The 12,789-nt window shown below is 38.8% G+C and overlaps 1 protein-coding gene across 1 annotated transcript in view; it reads right to left on the bottom strand.

Annotated features, from left to right (window-relative positions):
- Nucleotides 1-3,831: 3,831 nt before the first annotated feature.
- LOC122551169 (pyrimidine-specific ribonucleoside hydrolase RihA-like) overlaps nucleotides 3,832-12,789 on the bottom strand; it is a 31,707-nt gene continuing 22,749 nt past the window's right edge. The window contains exon 6 of the mRNA XM_043692793.1: nucleotides 3,832-4,179. Within this exon, the coding sequence (XP_043548728.1) occupies nucleotides 3,832-4,179 (348 nt within the window). The remainder of the gene's footprint in view (nucleotides 4,180-12,789) is intronic.

Genomic DNA, 12,789 nt, shown 5'->3' with positions numbered 1-12,789 from the left:
AATTCCTGCAACAATCCCGATAAACACACCTTGGCAAAAAAGGGAAAAACAGACATAGCGCCTTATAGGAGGGAGAGATGGCAGAGTGATTCAGCATGGAACACTTTCTTATATGTAGCTGTTTCTTTGAGCAGCAGCTTCAAAAAAACTGACTGCTTGCTAAAACCAAACCAAACCAGAGAAAAGCTGAGCTGGGTGAACTGGGCACTCCCCTTTCTTGTACAAATGTTTGTTTAAAAACTTAAAAGCTACTTCAAGTAGATAAACCCAGACATTTTGGAATCTATGCATTTATGACTCCTCTGAAAAAAAGAACAAAGACAGCATAACGTTGTTAAAGGAGCAGCATTGTCACAACTTCCACTTGTCGAAAATACTCATCTGGTTCTCTCATGCCCTTTAGGAAAGAAAATCTGTAGTCCTTACCTGTTCTGACCTACAGGTGACTCCACATCTACAACAATGTAACTGACTCTCAACCAACCTCTGGACAATTGAGATTGGGCAATAAATGTTGTCATTACCAACAATTTCCCCATCCAATGAGAGAAAAAAAAGAAATTGAGGGAATCAAGGGCTAAGGGGAGAAGCCAGGAAAATGGAATTGAGGATTATCTTATCAGCTATGATCTCATTAAATGGCAGACAGACTGAAAGGTGTACTTCTGGTTCCATGTCTCATGATCATAGAATTACATAGGAAGGATCCTTTTTAATCTTTATATGCTTTTGCTTTTAGTTTTATGTTGAATCTTTTCTCTTTTGCTGTCCATGAGGTTTTTTTTTTGGTGAGTAGAATTCTTACTCCTCAACATTGGAGACAATTCAGAGGAACATTAATGCTTGTGTGGACATAGTGCACATCACCATAAGGATCTGTTGTATTGAGTCAAGTCACAGCGCAGTTCTCAAGACATTATCATCATAACATCAGAGAGTTCAATTGATAATATTGATGAATGCCAAAGGACAGTACACACGAGAGTCTTTCTCCTTCATTAACTTTACCATATAGTCAATTAGTGGGAGAATACAGCATTAAAGGACAAGAAGTGAAATTAAGAATCTTAAGAACATCAGACCATATAAATGTTGCATGGAAAAGGAAAACAACAAAAATGACTTCGAAGTGAAGGCAATAACGTACAAGTACTAGAGGGCAAATTTGTTCAGTAATTTATTGAGATGAAAATTGCAAAAATGAAGAAACAGACAATAAACCTTTTATCAAGGAATATCAACATTTAGGCATAAATATAAAATCATATATACATGTTGATCTTTTTGAGAACTATTTTCCAATCAGAAGTTCTTTTATCTTTTAACTATTTTCCAATCAGAAGTTCTTTTATCTTTTAACTATTTTCCAATCAGAAGTGCCTGCATTGCAATAGTTAATGATAACATAGATATCAAATGCATTGCTGCTCAGGTATCATTCACAATAGGCAGAAAATAATTCATAGACTGTCTTTAAATTTGTAGGAGGAAATAAACTTACTTCGTCTTTTCTCCCCATCTCATTTCTTGCCATGTTGCTTCTACAACCAAGTATATTCCTTTTTGAGCCTCTGGCTAGCAGAGTTCTTACTTTGGTTTCACAGCAAATTTCCATAAGAATAATAACTGCTTGCATTTGTTTGGACCTTTAACGCAATAATATTTCCCAACTTGCTTCATAGGAGTGTTGGCAAATAAAATCTGATAGTGCACAACCAAAGCTTGTAATTATTCAATTTAGATTTTATCAAGCAGCTTAAATGAGAAGAGGAGAGATAAAGAGGCTGAGAAGTAGAGAACCAGAGAATTCTATGGAGAGAATTTCAAAACATAGATCCTAGGCACTGCTTTGCTTAACAAATACTTTTGGATCAATTAAAATCAGAGCTGCTTGACATGCCAAAAGTGGAAGAGACTTTGATGGTTGTAAGGCTGAAGAGATAAGTTGGGATAGAGAGGGATTTGATAACAAGGTTAAGAATTTTAAAATTGGAAACATTACTGGACTACCAGCCAGTGTGAATCAATGAACATAGAAGTAAAAGGTAAATAGGACCCAGAATTACAGATGCATTTAATTCTATGTAGAATAGAAGATTAGAGGCTAGTCAGAAGAACATTGCTTTAATTACATCTCGAGGTAACAAAGATGGTTTCAACACCAACTGACAGGAGAGAGTGTATTTGGGCATTGCTTTGAAACAAGTGGTAAAAGGGATATGTTGTCAGAAGTTTCTATCAGTGTTAAGCACAACATGGAGGTAACGGTTTTGAAGAAGATTAATTGAACTCAAAACATAACTCTTGTCACTCTCCCCACTGATCTTGTCAGACTTTCAGCGTTTCTCCAGTACTTTCTGTTTTTATTTCAGATCTCCAGCACCCACAGTATTTGCTTTTAATGTAGTTTACAAGTGATCTGGTTCAGCCTCAGGTAGTAGCTAGAGAAGTGTTTTGGGTCCATACCAGGATCAGAGATTGTCATGAGAATTGAGGAGAATGGTATTGGGTCTTCCTAGTATTAATTTGACGGAATTTCAGTTCATATAGTACTGATAAAAGACAATCAATCTGACAAATTAGGGACAGTGGAGGTATATGTAGTAGTGAGGTAAAGTTTAGTAGTGCCGTCATTCACATTGATACTGACATTGCGTTATCAGATGATGTTGCTGAGAGATACATGCAGTTGAGAAACAGGAGGGGAGGGGCAAAGATAAAAAAACTCTTGGGGATTCCAGAAACAATGCTGTGAGAATGGAATAAGAAGCCAATGCAAGTAATTCTCCAGTTATGACTGAGGAGATTGATTGGCCTATTTCCAAGTCCAAATCATCTATTGATATACCGAGAACAAAGGTGGATCCAGCACTGATTCCTGTTAACAATTCCAGCTCTTCTTAAATTTAAGCTATTCTTGAAGCAATCAACTCTATAACCATGCTGCTTTATGCCATTTTGTACCAAACATTTGTCTTTTTAAATATAGTTCTCATATGCATTACCTTGCCAAAAACCTAATAGACAACTTATACCACTCTGTATTGATTTGGCCCCTTGTTCAGAACAAAACTCAAAACTTTTTAACTCAATAAAATCCCATATTTCCTGAATCATGTTCATGTTGACTATATTCCATACATTTTGAAAAAAAACCTTTCAAATTTTGTTTTAAATTATGGGTGCAACAGTCCAACCCTAAAACTCTCCATGGTTCAGCACTTTGTTCAATTTTAAGATACAGTGTAAAATTTACTCTTTTAGCCAAGCTTCTTGTCAAGAAAGCCAATATCCTTTCTTGGCTCAATATCAATTTATTTTGTTTTATTATGTAACTATGGATTGCCATGTTTATTTGCATGAATGCATTTTTGTTTGTTTTGCTACAATCTACCTGAACCAATAAGAAAGTTGGTTCTACTCTGAATAGAAATTGTTGATCTTGCAGTTGAACAATTACAATTAACCCTTATAAAAGAAAAGAAATTCAACGAATTTTACTGCACCTGTTAACTGTTCAGTGGCACTTGTGTCTGTTGAAGTTGCTCAAGGGTAGAATCAGAATTGGCTGCGATACCAACGTGAGCAATCACTTGCCAATATTCACATCTGCACTTTGACATGGACTAAAACAGCTTAGAAGTAGAAGTCAAAGGCCCACAGAATCCCCAACCAATTCCTTCGAGAGAAAGAGGAACAGGAGCGACCTAAATCAAAATCAGTAAAAGAAGGAACTCAAAAGGAAGCGTCCTACCAAATGAGCATTATGCTCTCTAGACAGTCTACTGATGTTTGCCTTCAATTTTCCTTGTGCTAGCACTATTAAACCTGTTACTTAAGAGCAGACATCATGAGTTGCTTGAACTTCTCAACATCACATTTGATCATAATAAAAGCTTGATTTCGTTTTCCCAGCTGCTTCAGTGTATCCACAATCATCATCCCTCTGGTCATCGATCCTTGTAACTCCACACTCACTCCATAATGTATATATTCTGTGACAACACTCTCATCAATGGCAGCTGCCATTGCAAAAGAATCACAGGATAGAAAGCCAGCTTCTAAATATTCGTCTGTATTGATTTTCATGTTTTTGACAAACTTTACAGTATGTGCAGTTATTTTCTTCATGAAGCAAGCTTTCCCAGTGCCTTGATTTACCCATTCTTTAAAAAATTCCTGCAGTGGATACAATGAAAGGCAATCAACCTTCCGCATTTCAAAGTCATCTCATATCAGGTTCATTTACATTTAAACCAAAAGATAAGATGCTACGGTTAAAATCCTTCTTTACACATGGAACCCCTCATTATATGGGGCAAACATATTCATATGTCGACATTTTATGGTTACAAAATGGATTTTATTCAAATTTTAAACAGCTATGAGAAAGCAAAAACAGTATATTCAAAAATGCTAATCTACAATATTAAATTGACAATTATTTGGTTTATGTTCCTCATTAAAAAACTCAATAATTAATTTAAGTCATGTCAAAGCTGGAGTTGTTCTCCTTGAAGCAAGGAAGATTATAAATTTGATTGGGGTGTTCAAAATTTAAAATGGTTTCTACATTATGAATAGGATGAACTATACCTTATTCATTATAGCAGAAGGGTTGGTATTCCAGGGATAAAAATGCGATGAGATTAGCAAAACAATCATAGGTGACTTGAAGAACTATTTTTGGGTCATAATCTGCTATACACTACCTGACAAGGTGGTGAAAGATGATTCAGGGCAAAAATAGCTCAAAGGATGATGCAAGCAAAATGAGTCATGGGGACATATAGCACTTCAGTTCATGGAGTCTGCACCAACCTATCTACAATAATCCTACTTTCCAACTGTTGGCTAATAGGCTTGAAAGTCATGGCATTTCAAATACTCATCCATGTACTTTTTAAAGATTCTGAGGTTTCCCACGTGTAATACCCTCCCAGGTAGTGTCTTTTGCACAGTAGCATTCTGTGATTCAAACCTCAATCTGCCAAAAAGATCCAAATTGTGTTTTAAAAATGCCTTTAATGCAGTCAGAAAATGCCCAAGACAGTTCACATGTGCTTAAGAAAAAAGATAAACATTTAGAAAAAGGTGCTATCAGAACAGGTAAAGAAATGGAGTTTAAGGAAGACAAAGGAGAAAGGGTTGGCAAAAGCGGGGAATGACACGGACATTGCTCCCCAGAGAAGCCAACTGAAAGATATTTTTTAAAAAGTACTCAAATTGAGCACCAAATATGACAGGATGCCTTCATGACAGAGATTAGAACCACGTCCTGGTTGTAACCAGGAATATCTGTTCCTTAAACAAAAATAGAAAGTATTGGGGAAACCCAGCAGAACTAGCAGCATTTGTAGGAAGAAAAACATGCGGAACTGTAAAAGGTGGTATTTATGTGTAAATAAATACTCTGTTTCTCTCTCTACAGATGCTGTCAGACCTCCAGCACTTCCTGCTTTCTTTTCAAATTTCCACCATCTGCAGATCTTTGTTTTTATTTCACTTAACGTTAAAGATCAAATTAAACCACAGAAGTAAAACCTCTTGGACCAATAATACCAACTAAACAAGGACCACAAAGTCAGAATAAGTTGTCAATACATTAAAGCACGTCTCAATAGGTTCGTTAGTAATCTGATTTTGTCATGTGTAAAGGCATGAATTTCTTATTTGCCTTAAATCTGTTATAGTTTAATGATAAACAGTTGTGGTGCATTGAGACCAGCTGGTCCAGTGGGTCCAGAGAATGATGCCAGGAATGAAATATGAGGAATGTTTGAGGACTCTGGCATTGTATTCAATTGAGTTAAGAAGGATGAGGGGGGAATCTGATTGAAACTTACAGAATACTGAATGGTCTGGACAAAGTGGATGTTGGGAAGGTGTTTCCATTGGCAGGAGAAACAAAGACCCAAGGGCACATCATTAGAGTAAAGGGAGAACAGAGATGAGAAGAAACTTCTTTAGCCAGAGTGTGGTGAATCTGTGGAATTCGTTGCCATAGAAAGCTGTGGAGGCCAGGTCATTGAGTATATTTAAAACAGATGGGTTCTTGAGTATCAAAGGAATCAAGGATTGCGAGGAAAGAACAGGAGAATGGGGTTGAGAAACTTATCATCTATGATCCAATGGTGGAGCAGACTCGATGGGCTGAATGGCCTGATTTCTGCTCATATGTCTTATGGTCTTACGGAGATACTTGTACTCATCTTCAACTGCAAATTTTACTTTCCACTTGAATTGTTGAATACTACCTGATATATTAATGTAAGTAGCAATTCAACTCTAAAATCCTAGCCCCAGTCTTGCGCAGTTGTTTTTTGTAATTAAGATGTCACAACTTTACATTGTTGATCTAAATTAATGTTAGTTTAATGAAATCCTGCAGGAGAAACCAACTTGCAGTAGTTTTAAGTCTCCGTGGCTCAGCACAAATTTCCATTTAACACTCAAAATATATGGGGAGAGGAAATTGAAGCAGATCTCAAGTGTTGCACCGTGGATAGAACAGTAACCCAGTGTTAGATGTCTGGGGGTGTAGAGCACAAGTGTCACATGGTAAAGGAGGAGCCAAATCTGATTGTTGGTTGATTCACTAATGATTGAATTCTTCCTACAGCCTCTGATGCATAATGTAACTTTAAGTATTACTGACCAAGATTTTTGGAGTTTCTATTTACAGATACTCATGATATTCAACATCCTGACAGAAGATGGCAGAAAGCACTACACTTCTTATAAAGCTCACTAGAAATGTCTGTAAAGGGAAGGCATTAAAATTTATAATGTATAGAGGCAACGAATATAAAGAGATGAGATTTAATGTGCATTTAATTTCTACAGGGGTTTTCAGGAATCTATTTAAAACTGAAGGTTTTCCTTGTTATAAGAATACTGATTCCTGAAAAATCAGTATTGATGTTGTATCATTTTTAAGTGAGGTATTCATTTAACTATCTATTTTGGTGAATTCATAAATAATACAAAATATGGGAGATCAATTTGCAAGAATTAACATAAAGCATCCAAGTTGAAAGAATTGGTAATACAGAACAACCTCGATTATCTGAATGAGACGGGAGAGGAGTATTTTGTTTGGATTACTGATTGTTCAGAAAACTGATCTGATCGTGAAGGGAGCCATACTGAACAAAATTATGTAAAAAAAAAAGCATGTTTACAGAGTTTTTATTTCATTCAATCGATAAAATGTGTACAAACATGGATATTGCTTAAAAATTCATGATATTTTACAAATAAAATCACTTTTTGTCTAGAGTGTGACTGAAGTCTGTGAAACGTTTCGCTGCCATTTTCCTTAGTTTTATCGCGGAACCCAACAGCAGCTGATATCTTTCTGTTCGATGTTGTCCCGCCATCCAGATTAACCAAGTGTTGTCCCTCCCTCCTCGGTGACCTTCGAGCCTTAAGAGAGAGAGGGGTGCAAAATACAGGGGGAATACGAGAGAGGGAAGATTTTTTGTTGACTTCAGTTTACGTCCTCTCATCAATTTTTTTTATGGGGGTAATGTTTTACTCATGTTTCCTCCTAATATTTCGTCCTGTTTATTTTCACATGTGCTAACTCACTACAATTTGCTCTGTAAATACTTAGACTCAGTTTGCAGCGATTGCAACACCAGGGAGCGAAGTGGAAATTGAGCCATGGAGAGGGAGTCATTGAAATTGCATTACCAAAAATAACAAGCTTTTGTTTTCCTCAACTTTGGAACAGGGGAGGGAGTATGTTGGAAGATTCGAGAGATAGCTCTAACGGATGTGAAAATGACAATAGCAAAACTTCACTTTTCCCGATGCACCACTTGGTTTAACCAGCGACCAGAGCTCTGAAAAACAAGAAGCCAAATATCTTCAGAACTAATTGAAAATGATAACATGGGGTGAGGGGAGGGAGATTGAAATGATTTCAGGCATCAAGAAAAAAACTTCAACAGAAACCTGTGGGGGCAGCCGAATATTTTACTGTTAGCCCACCATTGAAATGTTTGATTCATTGTGAGTTAGTGAAATTCTTAAATGGGATCTGTATTACAGGGACCTTGAGATCTTGTTCAGATAATCCGAATTTCGGATAATTGATGTTCGGATAACTGAGGTTGTTCTGTATTCCTGAGAAAAGACACGAGTGATTTTGAGATGACTTCTCAGGATAATTCACAAGAAATACCAAAGTAAAAGGAAAACAACCTCTATACTGAATGAAAGGAGAGTGCTGATTTGTTGACAAGTGCGTTCTGACTGGTCAAAGTGTTTCATGGAGAATGAAATTAGTGATGACTGAATGTGAACTACCAAGCTTTATTCAGACTTTAGATTAGGCATGTTGACTCTGATTGGCCAAGACACAGAACTGGTGAACAAAACAGACAATAACTGTCATGTAGTTTGTTGGGTTGAATCAAATGGTGTGCTGAAAATGTTATTTTTCTCTGCAAAGAACAATTGCCAGGTGTATAAATGTATGTAGTTTCCAGTACAGACAAATGCACCCTATTGAAAGCTTGACTGACAATGCTAAATTAGTTGTCAGCATAATTCTATACATACTATTATGTAGCAAAAGTGGTTCAATTGCAGACTCAATTACTATTATTAATTATTCAACAGTTCTCTGATTCATTGTTCAGTGCAATTTCTTGATTAATTAGATTCCAGCAACCTTGTTTAAAATTTAAACAAAGCTTGGTCGTTAACTGTCAGCCATCAGTAACTGGTGAATTTTCCATGGCAACACAAGTGTTCATTTGCCAATCAATAAGCATTCCCCTCTTTTATACTATAATTGGTGTAAAATATCTGCAGAGAGCCTGGTATCCCATCACCAAGTCACCCTTTATTTACAGAGTACAATACATTGGCTGTAACCAGCCAGCTTGTTGTCAGTCCCTGAATTCAAGATCTCTCTGAATCCCCTGTTTCCTTTTCTACACTCCTTTTTTTTTCTTTTCTTTCTTTTTTTGAAACAGGATGTCTGACACTCCTGTTCTTTTCCTTTTAAAAACTCCACTCCACTGCGATAGTGCTTATTTTTAATCCCCTGTTTATATGTCAGCCAGGGCTTCCTGATTGGCACAGGTTAACAAAGCCAATCAAGGATCTCATAGTCAATCCACCTTTTCTGTGATTCCAGCACAAAATTTCATTCCCTGAAGTAAACTGTCTCTCTCACTTCGAGGAAACATGTGGCCAGCATTAGCGAACCCACTACCATTTCACCCTCCAATCTCCAGGTCCAGGAATATCAGGTTTAACCGGGTGCACAGTCTTCTCCCTGTCAGCAACTCTGCTGGAACAATCCCTTTAGTTGCCCGAGAGGTGGTCCTATAATCAAACAGGAACCGGGACAATTTGATATCAAGGGAATCTGCAGGCTGTTGCCTTAAGCCTGCATTCAATGTTTGGACTGCTCTTTCTGCCAGACTACTGGACAATGGATGGTATGGAACTGTCCTTACATACCAAATGCCAGTCAACTTTAGGAAATACTCGAATTCCCTGCTGATAACATTGTCTGTGACCAATACTCCCGGGAGTCTGTGTATCATAAACTATACTCACAGCTTTCAATTGTCCCTGAGTTTGCCAAATGAAGTCTACAAATGTCCAATCACTTTAAATGAGTGTCCACAACAACTAGGAACACTTCCACCCATGAAAGGACCAGCATAATCAACATGTAACCAAGTTCAAGGTTTACCCAGCGATTCCTTTAAATGTCACCAATGGCAACTTCTGTCTTTACTGGCATTTTGGACACTGCCCCATTAACACAGATATGTCAGCATCTAATCCTGGCCACCAGACATAATGTCTTACCAACCAATGGATGACCCTAGTAGAGTTTTGTCAGTATCTGGTAATATCTTTACTCAGGACAATCACTCTTGTTCCCCACAGTAATATGCTGTCCTCTACAGTAATCTTGTCTCACAGGGTCTAGTAAGGTTTCAATCCTGGTTGTGATGGCCCCTCTGTTTCACCAAACACCACCAGTTGTTTTAGTTTTGCCAGGACAGAACCTTTTTGTGTCCACAGTCAGATATTGTCAGCAGTGACGGAAAGGTGTCCAGAAAGTTTAAAACCAGACGGACTCTTCCAGGGGAGGGACTACCAATGGAGTATCTCCCAGTGGGAGGTGGCTCAAGGCATCTACATTAAACACTTGGCCTCCTGGACAGTGTTCCAACTTGTAGTTGTACACATTGAGAATAAGGGCTCACCGCTGAATTCAGCCAGAAGCTCTGAGTGGCACTGCCTTGTCTTCTTTAAGAAGCGCTGACCAGGGTTTGTGGTCTATTACAATGACAAATTCACATTCCTAAAGGTATTAGTGGGATTTCACTGCCAAACCTTTCTTCTCTACCTGGGCATATTTGCGTTGGACATCAGCCTAAGTCTGGGAAGCATACACTATTGGGTGTTCCTCTCCTTTGAGCTACTGGTGAGTCAACACTACCCCAATACCGTATGAGAAGGCATCACATGTCAGCACCACCTCTCGCTTTGGATTGTAGTGGGCCTACACCTTAGATGACGATAGCTGCTTTTTCATGTCCTTAAAGGCTACGTCTTGGCTCTGCAACTATTTCCAGGCCAGGTTACATATGAATTTCCCAAAATAAATCACAAACCCAAGGGAAAACCTGAGCTCAGCACAAACATGGAAGATGGGCTACGTTTGATTGCCCTCACTTTATTTTCCAATGGATATAACCCTGTTTTGTCAACTATGTAACCCAAGTAGGTCACTTAGGACACCTGGAACAGACATTCGTCCCTTCTAAGGTATATGCCGCCTGAGAGAAACGTTTAAGCACAATGTCTAAGTTCTCCAAGTGCACTTTATTGGCCTTTCTGGTTATTAGCCCATCATCCAGATAATTGTAACATGTTCTCCATCATCTGCTGAAAAAAATGCAGGCTGATCATACCCCAAACGGCATTCTTGTATATTGATATAAACCTTTATGGGTATTAATTATGGCATACTCTAGGGACTCATTTAGTCACAATTGCACATGAGTGTAGCTCAGGTCCAGCTTTATGAAGGACAGCCCCCCTCCCACCAATTGTGTATATAAGTCCTCCATGTGAGGGATTGGGTATTTATCCAGCTGTGAGAAGCAGTTTACTGTTTGCTTGAAATCCTCACAAAGGTGAGCTGAGTCATCAGGCTTCATAATTGGTATGATTGGTGCTGCCCATTCTGCAAACTGCACTGGTTTAATGATATCTTCATTTTCCAGCCTCCTGATTTCTACCTGTACTTTTGCCTGTAAGGCAAATGGCACTGAGTAGGCCTTGCAAAATTGCAGAATGGCTTTCTGGTCGACATGTTAAATGGCCTTTGGCCCCTTTGATCGACCCCAACCCTTCCTGAAAAAACTCCTGGGAATTTCCTTACGACTTCACTCAGGCAGCCATTTTCTAACCAAAAAATGTTGAGTCAATCAAGGTGAATATTTCTCAGCCAATTCCACCCCAATAGGCTTGGGTCCAATCAGAGGTAACTGCACTACTGCTTCTCATAGGAGACCGGAATCAAAGTCATACACTTAACCTGTAACGTTTGCCCAGTGTATATTTTCAGTCTCGCCAAGGTCTTGTGCAAATTTCAGGGTTAGAGTCCAGGGCGAATCGTGTTAAAGACAGATTCTGCAACCATTGACACAGCTGCGCTGGCTTCAACCCATGAGAACTGGATGACCATTCAACCAGACATTAATTTTAATTGGTTCTTGTTTAGATGTTGCTAAGCAATTTAACTGTTCCACCCCACATGCAAGTGGACTTTCCAGGGTGTTACTTTCCTAGATACCGAGTTCAGTTACTCAAGTCAGGCCTTGTAGGACTGACAGCAACTACATTGGCTTGCTGGCCCAGATCCTAAAGAGCCTTTTAGCTATTTGGGTGAGGCTCAGTTTTGCTGTGGGGCTTTATGGTGGGCTGGCCTAGGGTACATTTGCTCAGGATATACCCGCCTAAGGCTCTGCAATTACCTTCACTCAAGTGATGTTCTCTAAACTCAGTTGGACAGGTGAGAGTATCCACTTCCTTTGGAATGCCTTTCAGATACCGTGCTCCACTTGCCACATTTTCTAATGACAAAGCCAATTGTAGTGCCTGTTTGAAGTCCAGTTGGGCTTCAACTAGTCGGCTCTTTTGCATGGTTACACCATTAATTGCATCCACTGTTATCGTCACTGAAATAACTGCACAGAGGCTAGTATCTGTCATCAAGTCACCCTTTATTTACATGTGCACAGTACACTGCTTGTGACGAGCAAGTTTGGAGTCAATCCCTGAAGTCAAGAGACTCTCTGAATCCCTTGTTTATATCTGATTTTTTTCTTTTGTTCTTTTTTTAAAACAGGATGTCTGACACTTGTGTTCTTTTCCTTTTAAAAACTCCACCACCTCACTGTGGTAGTGCTTATTTTTAATCCCTTGTTTATATCTGTCAGCCAAGGCTTCCTGTTTGGCCCAGTTTAACAACACCAATCAAGGACCTCATAGTCAATAAGATCCACCTGGTTCCCATCACTACATCTTTCTCCCTCAAAATCCAGAGATGTAGGCCTGGCCTTTCTCTGGTAGCTTCTCCTGGGACTCTTTCGCCCCAGGTCCAGTTCCTCAGACTAGGATCTGGACACAGACAGTGTGTACTGGACTGTAGCCTGTCTCTTGTGTGTGGAGAGTCTCAGGAGTGTTTCATTTATCTCTCCACCCTTCAGGCACACTGCCTGTATTCCTGATGAAGGGCTT

Source organism: Chiloscyllium plagiosum, chromosome 6, assembly GCF_004010195.1.
Source record: "Chiloscyllium plagiosum isolate BGI_BamShark_2017 chromosome 6, ASM401019v2, whole genome shotgun sequence".
NCBI classification, from domain to species: domain Eukaryota; kingdom Metazoa; phylum Chordata; class Chondrichthyes; order Orectolobiformes; family Hemiscylliidae; genus Chiloscyllium; species Chiloscyllium plagiosum.
Note: the sequence above shows the minus strand (reverse complement) of the source record. Positions and strands in the feature narration are given on the sequence as shown.